Source organism: Furipterus horrens, unplaced genomic scaffold, assembly GCF_987537825.1.
Source record: "Furipterus horrens unplaced genomic scaffold, mFurHor1.1.pri manual_scaffold_6, whole genome shotgun sequence".
NCBI classification, from domain to species: Eukaryota; Metazoa; Chordata; class Mammalia; order Chiroptera; family Furipteridae; genus Furipterus; species Furipterus horrens.
The window spans coordinates 182,867,872-182,883,296 of NW_028327176.1; the positions used below are offsets into that span (position 1 = coordinate 182,867,872).

General features: G+C 42.4%; 1 protein-coding gene across 2 annotated transcripts in view; it reads right to left on the minus strand.

Moving 5' to 3' along the window:
* Positions 1–363: 363 nt before the first annotated feature.
* RMND1 (required for meiotic nuclear division 1 homolog) overlaps positions 364–15,425 on the minus strand; it is a 39,506-nt gene continuing 24,444 nt past the window's right edge. For both annotated transcript variants that reach the window (XM_090279983.1, XM_090279984.1), the window contains exons 6-12: positions 14,364–14,464; positions 12,371–12,477; positions 11,422–11,486; positions 10,619–10,695; positions 9,051–9,171; positions 931–1,047; positions 364–583 (exon numbers count right to left, since the gene is read on the minus strand). In XM_090279983.1, the coding sequence (XP_090136109.1) occupies positions 551–583; positions 931–1,047; positions 9,051–9,171; positions 10,619–10,695; positions 11,422–11,486; positions 12,371–12,477; positions 14,364–14,464 (621 nt within the window). In that variant the 3' untranslated portion in view covers positions 364–550. The remainder of the gene's footprint in view (positions 584–930; positions 1,048–9,050; positions 9,172–10,618; positions 10,696–11,421; positions 11,487–12,370; positions 12,478–14,363; positions 14,465–15,425) is intronic.

The window sequence follows — 15,425 nt, forward strand, 5'->3', positions numbered from 1 at the left end:
TCTGTGGGAGAATACTTTGACTGACTTGGTAGTGAAGGGATGGAAATTATTAGATTAATAAAAGGCAAAGTGCCAGTGAACAGTCATCCTCAAATTATACCGTCTAAAAAAGGTTTATACGATTCTGTCATCAAATGCCTGTCTTATTCTATATGTTTATCGTAACATTCCTGAGTTCCTGTCTTGTTCTTACCCGGGGCCATGATTAGGATTCCCTGGGGATAGATGAGGAGCAGTGTCTAAAATCTAAGCCTTAGGCTTTCGTAAGTATCTTTCCCTGGAGTTTGTAGATGCTAAGCTTATCCAAAGTTCCTTAAATAAGACATTTTCCTTTCAAATGGTCAGTGTTACAGACCCAAACACTAGACTTCCATCATTTTTATTAAAGCAGCAATACATTTAGAAACTGAAAAAAATTATAACTTCTTGATTTAAAAAAAAAAATTAAATACCTATTAAATAAGAGATTTCCCCCAATAGTGATCATCTGTTTTTGATTGTAGAACTTGAGTGTCTTGCAATGAGTACTTTTCCTTTGGTCATCACTTGATTAGAAAAACACTCGTCCCAGCTCAAACATTACCTTGGGATGACAAAAAGTGAGAATTATTAATTTCATGGCAAATCACAGGTATGATTACTGAATTCTGAAGAAGAGTATATTTTGTGTTTCTCATGTGGCAAGGTGCAGATCAGAGGCACAGGGACTTGCTGTTGGACTGTACATTATACATTTATAGCCAGAACTTTAAACCCCATCTTTAAAAATGTGGAACTTCAAAAAAATCACAATGCATTTACAAAACACTACCATAGTCACCTGAAACTTAACTCACTTCCAAATAGACGTAGTAATTGGAATAAAGTTATGCTCTGTCTCGCTAGCATTTTCTATGTCAACTTTATTATTTTCACAAAAAAGGTATTCACCTCTATGGTGATAAGAATGACTATCATCCACTCCAGCCGGAGTGCCCTCTTCTCAGCCAGGTGGTTCCGCATTAGATCTGTTAGCTCCATGCAGTGCTGAAGTTTTTCATTCATGACCTGCATTAGAAATACAGTAAACAGAAAAATAAAAAAATAAACATTTAATTAAGCAAATAAGTAACATGGTCATATACTTCATAATCCTAAAGGTTTGAAATAGGTTTTCAGTGAAAAATCATTCTTTTAATTCTTACACCTCAGTCCTCTCCCAAAGGCAGCCTGCCAGTGCTCCCTGTCTCCTGAATCCATCTAGAGACATTCTGTAATGAATGCACAGATTGAACTGCAAGAAATAATTTGCATGCTGAAGCTCTTACATTTGTAAGATTTTGATGGAAGATCTAAATATAGTTTCTGAATCCTGGTTTATGGTGGCTGCCTGCGGGTTTTTAACAGTTAAGAAAGGCAAACTTGAAACGTGATTCTTTCAGCATGGCTTTAAGAAAGATAACAAAAACGATTACCTTATACTAAAACTCAAGTCTCACTGGCAAACCCCCCAAACACCAGTGACCTGCTGCACACTTACCACTAGATGGCGCAGCTTTTAGCGCTCACCTGCAGAGGTTCTGCCTGCTGATGCCTCAAGTTGGCTGAGAGGGTTCTTGGAACACAGTCGTTCAGACTTTAATGTAACCACTGGCAAGTTAATACCTCCTCAATCTCTGCAGCTCATTTTCTTTTGGAAATTGAAGTCCAGAAACAAGTTTTTACAAATAGTTTGATTCCCCTTGATTAGTTACGGGGTATGCTGAGGGTGCAGGTTTGGTCAGTGGGAATTTGAGACAAATTAAAGATGCATGTTTGGGGTTCGATTGAAATGTGTTGGTGCCCCATGTTTGTTGCACAGAGCACTGACCAGGATACATGGAACCACACTGGTGGCATATATAACACCTGCCTGTGTTGCCAGGCCTTGAGGTCACTATAGTTTCTTGTGTATAAATGTTTAGAGCAAAGCCTTTTCTTTTTTATTGCTCCCCCTTCTTCCTCTTCCTAGTCCTGTTGGCTGCTGGATCTTGGTCTATAAACATGGTGCTCATCCTTAAGCTTCTTCAAAATACTGATCCAACCCTCTTCCATTTCCTTTCAACTTTGACTAAGGAACTGACATTTTCTTCCTCTACATCATCATCCAACTTATTCCTTAGCCCTCACAAGTTGTATATATTATCACAACTCCCCTGAAACTTTCAAATGTCTAATAGTAAATCCAACAACTTTTCTTGGTTAGAAGCTAAACCTCAGTTAAGCACTGGATAACACTGAAATGGACATTTCCCTTAGCTTCCCTCGCGAAGAACTAAGCTCTGCCTCTGACCGCCACTCTTCCTGAGTCTTCTCTACCCCATCTTGCCTTTGGATGACATTTCCCAAAGTCCTGATCTTGTCCTTGTCTTCTAGCTCTGTACACTTCTTATGTGACCTTACGCACTTCGGTTTGTGTAGATGCTTTCCATCCTGCCATCACTATTGCTAAGATACATGTGTGCCAAATTAAATTCCAGAAGACCATTCTTAGAAATACTAATTTTACAAAGAAACTACCATTGGCATAAATGGAAAACCAGTAGTAGTCCATGAAACAGTGCTTGTTGCCCACACAAAGCTGTGCCCCACACATGTGAAGGGAGATGCACCTATGATGCTCCAAAACCAGAGAGCCTCCCCTTGACAATAAGCGTGTATTGGCGTCAGTGTTATTTCAGGGTCCACGTGTCGCCTAAGTTAATATACTGTACAAGTGTGTGTCGCACATTTTGGGAAAGACAAGTTATCTGCTTTCTGATAAGTCCCAAATGTAAATGCTTAATCCTGATTTCTCTCTGAATTTCTAACTGCCTGTAAAACATCTTGGGAAGTTTCCTGCCAGCACCTCAACATTTAGCATTTCTCAAACCAAAATGGACATCCTGTTAGTCTATCCCGCTTGGGTCCCCATCTCAAATGAGGTCACACTGTCTTCTCACTCAGGACAGAAACTTTTCATCTTTAATCCCCACTCCCTATAGTTACTCTGGGCTCTAAGAGGCGTCAATCCGCCCCCTGCTTGTGTCTTAAATACTACCTGGCAGACCTTCAACTACTCATTACTGCCTAAAAACTTTTGTTTGCAGGGGGAAAGATTCCCTCCATTTTTATGCATGCAGTGGCATCAGAGTTCTCACCCCAAATAGGCTGGATCATGTCACCCCTGCTTAATCTTTAAACCTCTGCCATTGCCTTCTCCGTAACATAGAACCGTTTGACCATTTAGTCCAGTCACATTTTAGATGGTGGCATCCCCTTCGGTCTGGAAGGCGCAGTCTGTGAAATCTCTCCACCCTCCTGCCCCTCCCCATCAGTGCTTCTATGGCACCTTTGTTTATAGGTGCCATAGCAGCTCAGTCATGTCTGCCCAGCACCTCCCCACCCCTGTTACGGAGTTACCCTTTCACTATTTCCAACCATACAATGCTGCCAATCAACACCCACCTGACACCCTCCCCAACCCTCCCCTGAAAAGCCGGATAGTAGACTCAGGCTCAGACACACGTCCCAATCCTTTGAAGCTGCCAGAGTGAAACGAGCTTGGCTCTTCCCTCTCCCCACACCCCCTTGTCCCCATCTAAAAGGGAATGCCGCTGAGAAGGAAAGGAGGCCAAAGTGGCACAGAGGTGCTTGGGGTGGGGGGGGCGGCAGTCCTGATGGTTTGTGCAATAGACTCCCCATTCCCACACTCCACCGCAGTTCTGTAGCGTGAGCCGTACGTGGTGAAGAATGAGGACCATCGAACCGCTTTTCTGTCCTGTTCCAGCAAGAGCAGCCGCCACAAACGCACACTGCACACTTCATTTGGCCAGTCACGCATGTTCCATGCACAGACAGAGCAGGAGAAAGTGGGGACATGCCAGAGGTGGTCGGTGGGAAGTAGGTTCTAAATAGGTGCCAGGAAGGAAAGGTGTGACCCTGAGGGAGACCGTTTCCAGCCGTGAACCGGCAGAGGCAAGCAGTCAGAGCGGGCAACCTGGAAGACAGTGCTTGACTGTGAGACCCCACCCGGTAAGTTAGTGCCAAACTGGGAAAGACACTGCAGACTTACTGGTGGGCAGAATAACCAGAGACGGACATCCTAATCCCTGGGATCTGTAACTGATGCACCAAAGGAGGATTAACATTGTATAGGAATTAAGGTGGCTCATCAGCTGATCTTAAGGAGATAATCCTAGATCATCCGGGTGGGCCCTGCGCAATCACCAGATTCCTTAGAAGTGGAATGGCAGGCAGGAGAATTCCGAGAAACAATGAGCCAAGGCATGTGGGTGGCTTTTAGGAGCTGAAAGGGCAAGGGAACAGACTACCTAGAGCCTCCAGAAAGGAATTACTCATACCTGCCAACACCACGAGTTCTGCTCAGCTCCTGTCTGACTCTGAACTGCAGGATGGTAAGATAACGTGAAGTAAAAGCCGGTTTGTGGTGATTGGTTACAGCAGCAATAGAAAACCAGACCACCCTGCTATAACGTGCTAAAATGGTGGGACTAGAGGCTGCAGGTAATGGGGAGTCCTTCAGTTAGTCTCAGAGTATTTACTATTCACTCTACTGTGTTGGGCAGAGTCGTCTGAATGGTAACACAGACATCCCTGCCTTCTGGCTAAAACGTTCATCTAGAGGCTGGGAGACCGTGAGTTAGAACAGTCCAGGTGAGAAGAGGGGGAATAGCGGGGTGCACGTTAATAGTCAGGGGGCTTGAAGGCAGAGGTCAGTCAAGTATGGTATCCCTCCCTGCTTCCCGAGCCCAGGATTTATCACACAGACCTGCAGTATTTGTAAGTGAGTGAAGGACACTTAGGAGATGAAGGACAGTGAGTGACGTGGAGGGTTAAAGCAGGAAGAGTTTCGAGTTTCAGGCAGACAGCCGGCGGCGTTGGGGTTGGGGAGGCTAGGTGGTCGGTCCTGCCATTCGCCAACATTGAGGATAGATTAGGTCCAGTGTTTTCTGGGTGCAGACAGTGAGTTTCATTTTGGAATCTTAATCGTTAATTAGTGCTAAAATATTTATTCAGCATGTACTCTAGGTGAGGCCTTTGCCAAGAATGGGGACTAGAGCAGGGAAGGGAGTAATTCGGGCCTCCTGCAGCCTGCGTGCTAGTGGTGAGTGACACATGCATTTAACTTAAAAAGGACGCCGAGAGAGGGGACAATGGGGGAAATCTGAGAGACAGCGGGCATGTGGAAGCACCTGGGAACTAAAGGTGAGCTTGTGGTTAGAGAGACATACCTGAAAATTATCAGGAAAAGGCGGGAGCAGAAGTCATGAAAGTAAGACTGGTCGTGGCGTGGGCTATACAAGGACAGAAGAATCCACGGCAAGATCTTTGAGCAACATGAGAAAAACATGGCAAGGGACCCAAGGCTGACTGGCTTCTGTCCTTATCCGCACTCCTGTAACAGCTCTGATCTTTTTCAGTGAGCTCGTAATTACCAAATGAAATGACTTTACCTCCATCCTAAACAACTGGCAATGCTTTTCAGCACATCTCATGCCTAGTCACCGAATTATTCTCAACTCTTTCCTCTAGGAAAAAGCAAAAAAATAAAGTAAAACAAGGAACAACCTTCTCCTGGCACTAGCACCACCCTTTCTTTGATCTGGAATCTTGTAAGACTTGAAAGCTTGTTGAAGGTCAAGACCACTTTTTTTGTTTTTGTGTTTGTCCATTATCTATAATGCCAGAATTGTGCTGAACACAGTAAGGCCAGGTAAATTCTTTTAATTCCTAGTTAATCTTCACTTAATCCAACCAGTCTTGATTCCCTTTGGGATGCTAAGAAAACACTCTGAGAAACGTAGTTTGGGACCTGTTAGGTATGTTTCATAACTCGTGGCAGATGTCCAAAGCGACGTCTCAGAGAGACCAGGGAGTGAAATGAAGAGCATTTCCTTGTGGCGACTGCATCAAGCCAAGCAGGTGACAACAGGGAAGAGAACAGGGCACCTCTGATGCTGGGAACACAAATTCAATGCAGTGTGGGGACAGTTCATGAAACTTGTCAGCTGCCAAAGGAATTTTCATGAGCAAAAGTTTTAGTAATTATATACTAAGTTTTCAGAAACAAAAGTCCAAGTGTTACATAAGGTGAAATGTACTTGAACCCCATGTGTCCATCATGCTCAGCAGGCCTTTGCCCACTATACGTCCTGACCCACATGCCTTACTCTATGGGCCCACCAGCCGAAGCATCCCTTTCTTGGTGTACCCATTCTACATTTAGGGGTAAGTATGTATCACTTCCACTGCTGAGTTTTAAGGCAGGAAGTCCCCTCCGCCTGAATACATTGCAGCTACTACTTTAACTCCTAAAGAAAAATTAAAGTGGATTTTCAGGGAATGTTGGTATTAAGGAATGAGGCTTTTATATTTTCTTCCTGTGTTTTATAATTTTTGCTTTTATAGTAGGTCTCATATTTAGTTCAAAATAGTGTGGCGTAAAGGATAGGATTCAATTTTTTTACATATGGCTATTGTTTCAGCACCATTTGTTAAAAAGATCCCCTTGCTATTGAATTAACTTATATTTGTCAGAAATCAATCACCCATGTGTGTACAAACCTATTTCTGGATTCTCTATTCTGTTCCATTAATTTATAGACTTATGCCAGTATTCAACTGTCTTGATTACTATAGCTTGCTTTAACGCAAATCTTAAAATCAGATAATAAAATTCCTCCAACTTTGTCCTTTTCTCTAAATTGCTTTGGCTAGTCTAGGCCTCTTGTATTTCCATTTCAAAATCAGCTTGTTTGTTCTAAAAGTAAAAGAAAACCTGCTGAGATTTTGATTGGGATTGAATTGAATCTACAGGTCAGTTTCCGGGAGAACTAACAACTTAATAACACTGAATCTTCTACAGACATAGTATATGTCTTCATTTATTTAGTTTCTCAGCCATGTTTTCTAGTTTTCAGGGTACAAATCTTATGTTAAAAAAATATTCCTAAGTAATTCAAATTTTTGATGTTACTGTAAGTGGTATTTTAAAAAGTCATTTCCAATTCTTCATTGGCATATAAAGAAAAACAGTAATTTTTAAATATTCATCTAGCATCTTGCCACTTTGATAAATTCACTTATTAGTTTCAGTGGCTGCTTTATAGATCCTTTAGGATATTCTACATACAAGATCATACTGTCTGTGAATAAATTCAGTTTTACTTCTTTTCAGAGGCGATTTTAAATTTGGGGGCTACAGGTAGAGCCACCCACAGGGACCGGTGCCAGCTTCTCCTGGGTCCCGGCCCGGCCCCTGAAGCCAGCCCCTCAGCTCGCTACCAGCAGAGGGGCAGGGGCGTGGACAGCCCTCTGGTTCCCACTGATGTCCTCCTTATGCTTGCACTGCATCTTCGCCGGGACACAGCTGACCTTTGGTTGTCACCTATTCTTCCTCAGGGATGTGCCGGTGGCTGTTGCAGACTTGACGTGAATAATTCCGTCTTGAACAGCAAGGACAGACAGATAAAAAAGGCCACCTCCCAGGTCAAAGATCAGAACATCTCTTTTGAAACACACCGTGTCCGGGCCAGTGGCAGTGGCAGCTGACTCACTTGCAATGAGGAACACAATGAGACCAGTGGTGGCGGCAGGGCGTTTGGTGGCCTGAAGCTGGGAGTCATTAGGGACAGTAGCGTGAGGGTGACCTGTGTCACAATGGCTACAAAGCAGGTGCCCCTCCTGGGAGTGTGCCCCCACCTTTCTATCCCCTAGGCAGCTCTAAGGGGCCTCGTGGGGCCGGCAACCAGGGGAGCAACAGGCAGCGGCAGCTTGTCCTGGAATAACCCCCGGATCTGTCTCCAAGGCCCCTTTGCTCTGACTGTGCAGTGAGCCCGAGCAGCCCCGCCCAGGCTCTGCTGTTGCTGCTTCTGTCCTGAGCCCGCCCTTGTTTCACTGTCCCCACCTTTAATAAACGTTCTCTCAAAATCAAAACAAAACAGAACCAACCAAACAAAGTAGGCTTTTAAGGTTTTCTCCACTTTTTTCAAAACCTGAAGTCTGCAGCAGGGCGACTTCTAGCATGCGGCCCGGATTTCACGCTCTTGTGTAGTCTCTGCCCCTGGACTGCAGGCCAGGCCAGTGCCTTGTTTCTAACGGGGCAGCACAAATGACGGCATGTCACTGCTTACAAAAGACTGTGACTCCATCCTTCCAGCACATTCCCTCTCTCTCACCCACCGATGCAGCAAGCTGCCACGCCGTGAGATGCTCTACGAAGAGGCCTATGTGGCGGAGCGCCGGGGGGGAGGGGAAGGCATGACAGTGACGGGGCAGCACAAGGGAGACCTTTGTGGTGACAAGTCTGTATCAGTGGCAAGGTCACGTGGATCTACACGTGATAAAGTGCTGTAAAACTGTGCGCACACGTTGTACTACTGTCCGTTTTGTTTTCTACCTGCTTTCCCTGTGTGCTGTACCCCCACTATGGCCGCCCCACCACTTCCACTGTTCCTTTGACAGAGATGTGTCTTGTCCACGGTATTTCTGCACCGCTAAATGCCTGAGGGACAGTTCTACCTGCACGTCCTCTTGCTACTCAACATTAGCTCCTCATCTCCCCCCCGTCCCCACCTCTCACTGTTCTGTCATCTTTCTGCCCCATCACTCAAGGCAGACATCAGTCATCCTTACTCTTCTCTCTCCTGGACTTCCATGAGCAAGTACTTGATTTGCTTAGAGGCTTCTTTCTTAAAGAATCCATTTCTACTCTCGCTGTCACCACTCCAGTGCCAGATCCCACAAACATTGTCTGAAATGTGTGGAGTGCTTCCTCATGGGCCACGAGGCCGCCAGGCGCTCACCGGTCTAACCTCTTCTGTAGAGCGCATGTCAGAATATTCTCTTACACTGAAGAGTTGAAACTTATATACAGAACAAGAAGGGAAGGGGAAATCTACAGGTCTGAGTAGAAGACAGTTCTCCAAAAACAGTTAAGTACAATTTCTTAATTTAAAATTTGTCTTCACATACTTGTGCAAATTATAGGCAACACTGTGCCTTTTTCTATAAAAGTGAAAAATACTTACCTTAACTCTACGAGTAATGCTTAGGAACTGACAGGTTTTATCATAAAGTTCTTCCAGGTTTTCTCTGTCCCAGTAGAAATCAGGAGTGATCAGGAAATCTGAACTCAAGTTTATACGGTGTCTTAAAAAAAGGAAAATCATAAATTATTTTGTCTTGAATTAAAAATCATAGTCTCTTATTTTTTAATTTTCATGGTGCTTTAAGACAATTGCTGACATCTGTAATACTGAGAAACATAATAAAAAATTTAAAAGAATTTTAAGATTTGCAACCAAATTAATCCAATCTTTAATATATTATTTATGAAGTAAGTTAAAAACAAAATGAGAGGTTTTTCTACTTCTAAACTTTTTCATTAAAAAAATGTATAATATACACGAACATATCCTTTTTTTGTAGACAGGTAAATCACATGGCTCAAAAAGAAAAAGGCTTTTATTCACAGATGTACCACATTCCTTTTAATAACACATAAGCACCTTTACTGTAAAGAGAAGGAACCTTAGGGTAAGGACAGCAGGACTCTATAGAAAACTATTCAGAAACCGAAGCAGATTTAGTCCTAACTTCTGAGGTTTGATAACTGGCTGTATCAAATTCTGCTTGCATTACCAAGAGAAGAGGAGAGACTCGACCCCACTTCTTAGGGTTCTTGAGCTATCTCTGAGAAGCATGTAGACAATGAAACGCAGGACCACTGCTCTCCAGGCCAAGCATCCAAAGAGAACGTGGAAGACAACTCAGGTCAGCTACTCACAATGAACTCTATAGTTATTCTTCCCCATACACTGGTGGGGACGAACTACTAAATAACATTCAAGATTTTCCTCCCATGGATCCTCGGAAAAGTAGGAGAAGAATAACCTGAAACCTTTTCACACGCTTACTCGAAATGATGCATTACTACGTTGCATCAATTTTAAGTCACAGTTCTTTCCAGTTTAACATCTCTGAAAGTGGGAGGCATCTTTGTAACTGACAGTATCTTACAAGGTGACAGCTGTAACTTGACTGTCAACGCCTTCAACAATGTATGCCTAAGAGAGAATGTCATGGAATCTACATCCAAATAAAACTAAAAGCCATTTCAGCGAGTGCAAATGTAGATTCTGTGATCAAAAAGCACTGTGTCAGTTTCAACTGGCAGCAGCATTCCTCTCCTGTGGGCATCTTAGGGCGTCTCAGTCAATGAATGTGGTACCTAACTTTTCTGTAGCAGTTAGTTCATTAGCATTATGATGCAGTGATGTATTTTTACTGAGAAGTCCCATTATTCAACTGCTGGAATGTATCTTCCTACATTCAGAGAACGTCTACTATGCTCTCATGTAGGTTTCATGTAGTTTAACTCTGATCTCTTTGCGCATGTAGACTTTCTCCTAGCGGCCCTAATACAGCCCAACTGCTTCTCTCGGGTAAGAGTTCTCCACACTTATGAAGAATGAAATGAAAACACCTGCAATTCCCATAAAGGTGCAAATGCTGGCTCTTTACTGTAGAACTACAGGTATGTCTTCCTGAGATCATTAAATATATGAAACATTTTATTTACTGGGAACATTTTTACCTTAGGGCAAAGAGTTCACCCATTTTCTGCATAACTTCTTCATGAGATAGTTTCACTTTCCTCCCAGCTTTTAAAGCCTATTTGGGAGGGAAAAAGAAAACGTCCATACATACACATGTATCTGCGCTAAGTAACAGCACCGTAAAGCAAATCCTGACATAGCATAGTTTTAATCCAATGCAAATGATAGCTCTTGGATGACTGTCTCCCAGTCATCTCAGGTGAGAGAATAGATAAATAATCTTATCAGGGAGAAATTTTATATTTCATTTTTTCATTTCCCTTCTCCCTAGCATTTTCTATGATGTACATGCCTAATCTCTTACTGTAAATTCTGGGCCTCTTATCCCAAGTATAATTAGATTATTCTTTCACAGTAAAAACAAAATTACAGTAAACATGACTTTTAATGTATTTTCAAACTTTGTATTTTTAATGCCATTATTTTTCTCATAATTTAGCAAAATACCTTTTTTTTAATAAAAAAAGCAGTCACAATCTCTTCCTTAAAGAGGAAACAGTTTGCTATTTTTTCTTTAACTCAGTTGCATTAAAAATATTGTAACACCTGAGGAAAGTAATCTGAATTTTATGCTTGAAAAAAACAAAAAACAAATATGAAGCTTCTTATTCATCATTTTATGTCACTGGGGGTTCCTTTCTTTTTGTCTTTGGTAAAATATAGCTTTCCTAATGTTTACTATTATTTCCTTGTACTCCTAAATATAGTTAGAGTGGGAAATTTGTATTTTACCCAAATACAAATCAATCCTTGAAAACAAGCATAAAACCGGTATAATTACCTCTGGAATGGACTGAATGGATTCCACAAACTTATCCAGTGATGCTTCCCAAATAGCCAGTTTCACTGGGGAAAAATTTCACAATGGATCATTTCTTTATTGTCACATTCACGGTTATACAAAACGCAGAACTGCACAGCACCTTCCCCGCCACTTCAACAATACTTTGTTGCAAATGTGCTAACAATTTGAAACTAAAACTTGAGAATAGTTAATTATCATAAAGGACAGCACCGAAGTAGAAAACGACAGAAGAAACAAAGTAGATTTCCAGAAAGGGCTCCGCTTGGTGGAATTCCTGATTTTCTAATACTGTAGCTTGGGAAGCAGAAAGTGTGAGGTACCCCCGGGACGAAGGGCACCCCGTGGATGAGGCAGGCACGGGCTTCCCCGCCTTTCCTCACTCTAGTGGGGGCTGTGAGTGTAGCTCAGAGGCGTCTGAGCCCCGATGGGTGAGGCCAGGCCCCAGCAGCAGCCTGGGCAGACTGAGGGCAACAAAAATCTTAGGGAACTTGTCCAGATTTATTCAGGTGCATGGCTCTTTCAAAAAAACCTTATAGCCATGGTGACTCTCTCCCATTTCTGTGAAAAACAAGTGCATTCTTCTCCACCGAGGCCTGAGCCAATGACACAGGGCAGGGCTTTCTCTGCTGGCATCAGAGACGGCCTGACGCTAATTGCCACACAGAGAGGAGGGGAAGAAGAGGTAGCATTTTGGAGAGGGTAAGCTTTAACAATGCAATTAACAAAGACTGAGTAGTTTCACCACAGATACCTATTTTATATTCTATCATTTTTTTTTCCCGTAGAGGGGGAGAAAAAAGTCAAAGGAATGCTAACACTTTTCTGAGTATTCTGTGAAAACATACCAAACTCTACTAACAGTTAAACTTTCCTTGATGAAATGAAAATTATGTAACCCTTTCTCTGATGAGGAGTGTTAACTTACCCGAAAGGCACAGAGCATTTGAGAAAGCAAATTTCTCTAGAACGGCCTCATCTAAATCCAGCTCTGAATTTAATCTGATTTCCCCACGGTGAAGTTTCGACTGCCCCCTGTGAAAAGGGAAAGAAATGGATCTTCTAAATCTTAAAAAGCACTTTGTTTTCTTTTGAAAAAGTCATCTCATAATTTTTCTAGAGGTCATTTTAGTAATTTCTATCACGAGTCTTATACATGTTCTCATACCCTTTGATCCAAGTAATTCCACTTCTTGAAATTTATTCTAAGGAAACAAAAGATGCAAAGAAAGATTGTGTACAAAAAACGTTATGGTCCAATGTTTAAGAGTAAAAAGTTAGGAAAGAAACTAAATGTTCAATAGGAGAATGGCTGATTTATAGTAGCCCACACGACAAGAACTATAAAGCATATTTTGGAAGGAAATTAATGGAAAGGGAAAATCATCACCATAAACTGTTAACTAAAAAATGGTGAATACAGATGTATATACACACAGTGTAACCTAAAATCACACTGACATGTGGGTGGGGGGACGCTGAGCAGCTGTGAAGAATTAATGTATACACGTAGAGGACTCGGCGAGGGACCGGGGAGATGGGGGTGGACAGGCAGAATCTGCTCTGACCGCGTCAGGTGAAGGGAAACAAAGACAAGAAAGTGGAGGTGACAAGATGCTTCAGGAAGGAGCTCAGCCCACGCCACAGAGCTGAGTGAGGCAGCGGACATCCGGGGTCAGAGGCAGGAACCACGTAACAACCGCGCGGTGGTCAGGAAGCAAACCACTGAATCTGGGCTCCAAAGAGTGAAGGACTTCCCTCCTCCCTGGACTGGAGGAGGTGAGCTTGTGGGCGGTGTGTGTGTGTGTGTGTGTGTGTGTGTGTGTGTGTGTGTATGTGTGGGGTGAGAGGTGCCTCCTAAGTAACCGTTTGATCTGGAGGCAGAGCACAGAAGGGGGACCCATGGTAACTACGGCCACAAGGATTAATAATGAATAAAATTCTGTTAGCCCCTCATTTTGCAGTTTCTCTTAGTTTGTATTTGTACTTTCCGCTCCGACCACCGGCACTCTGGGCCCCTGTCCTCACCCACTGGTCAGGCGCCCCTGGGCACCAGAGAAAGCTCCTTATCTCTGTCGGGACTCAATGAAATGTGCATGAAAAGCAAAGTGTGCCTGGCACAGGGAGAGCAGTTAAGCTTACTGGCTCCTGCTTCTTCGCGCTTATCCTATCTGGTCTCTTCCCGATGTTCCTAAAGCGTGGCTTTCATCACTTCCTTTCTTAACACAAGACTTTTTTCCCCGTTCTCCTAGACAAGCAGCTCTCTGAGGACAAAGACCTCTCTGCCTGGTTCCTGCTGCCTTCTCTTTCCCCCTAACATCTCTCTTCATTTCCTACTCCTCGCGGAGACAGGCACCAGCTAGCAGCTGCCCACCCATGTACCTTACCTGGGAATAGTATGTCAGGACCCCATTTCTACACATGGTCCTCTTGGATCACCCCCTCATTACATTTCCCACCATACCAAAAACATATCAACAGGGAAAATGGATTTATTTAAGAGAAAACTACTGGAATAATCTGAGGGGTTCATTCTGGTTGAAGGCATACTATTTTACTGATTTAGGCTGCTTAAAAACCTTACCATGTTGGGGTTATTCTATCTACTTGTTTTAACTTACGCGTAGTCTGAGAAAGTAAAAAAAGTGATGTCTACCCATAATATTTAGTATACAGGGGTGAGCAAAGTAGGCTTACAATTGTGAATATGCGAAACACAAGTTTATTCTTGTATTATTAATTATTGTATTATTTTCCATATGAACTGTAAACCTACTTTTGCCCACCCCTGTATTTTTAGGTTTCATGTTTGTAACAATTAACTTTTCTTCTTAGTCTCCAAATTCATAAGTCGTTTATTTCCTTTACTACTTTTACCTCATTGTTCCAAGTGCTTTTTGTAAATCTGATAAGTTGCTTACTCTGTTTTTATGTAGTTAAGCTCTTCATTTTCCCAGTGCACCAATGCAATTTCATAGGGCTCAATTTCATGTTTTTCTAGAATTTGCAATACATGCTTCATCTAGAAGAAAAGGAAAATTTACCAGAAATTATTCGACTCCTTCAGTACAGAAGGCTGTTACAGTGTTAATGCTTATAACGTCTTCATTCCATTTGACAACATTTCTTCCATTGTTCAGTTTTTAAGGAAAAGGCAGATTCACTGATATGAGACTCATCAGGAAGATATATTCACTTGTCTTTGCATTTGGAAACCACAAATGGGCGTAAAGAAGAAAATAAAAATCATTATCCCACAGCCCACTGCAAACCACCAGCAATATTAGGGTTTGAATGCTTTAACACAGAGGTGCGTGCAGAGAGTGATGGTCTTCTCTGCTCTCGTGGGCTCCTCATCGCCACACATTAGATCGGGTGCACAGCCTTCCAGGCTTGTTTCTACGTGTGTGTATATGTACATTTACTTTGCTTTTCATAGAAAAGGGGATCACAGTGTGCATACGCATGTTTCCCAGACTATTCTCCGTAATGCAGAAACCGCAAGGCACGCACATCCTTATGTGTGTATCTTCACGGGCTGGTGGGACTATTTCTTTAGGAATTTGCTAGATCAAGACATGCACACGCACAATTTTTATAAATATTCCTCAACTGCTCTCCACACATTTTTCCCCCAATTTTAGAATCCAAACATTTATGAGAGCCTTCTTTAAACATTGGGTATTGTCAGCCTTTTATATGACCTCAAATAGCCATTTGTATTTTTTTCTTATATTTCTTGGTCATTTATATTTCCCTTTGCTTTAGGAAACCACTCCAGCCACCTTCCCATGCATGTGTTTGCTCTTAGTAAAACTGGGTTTGTATAAAGTATGGTTTTTTAACCAGCTCTGCTATTGGTGTATTTTTTAACAGGCTCTTTTAATATAACTGTATAGTAAACACAGTCTCCACCATTTCCTAGTAATGTTTTTCCATATAATTTTTTTTCTTTTTTTAACATTTTATTATTTATTTAAGTA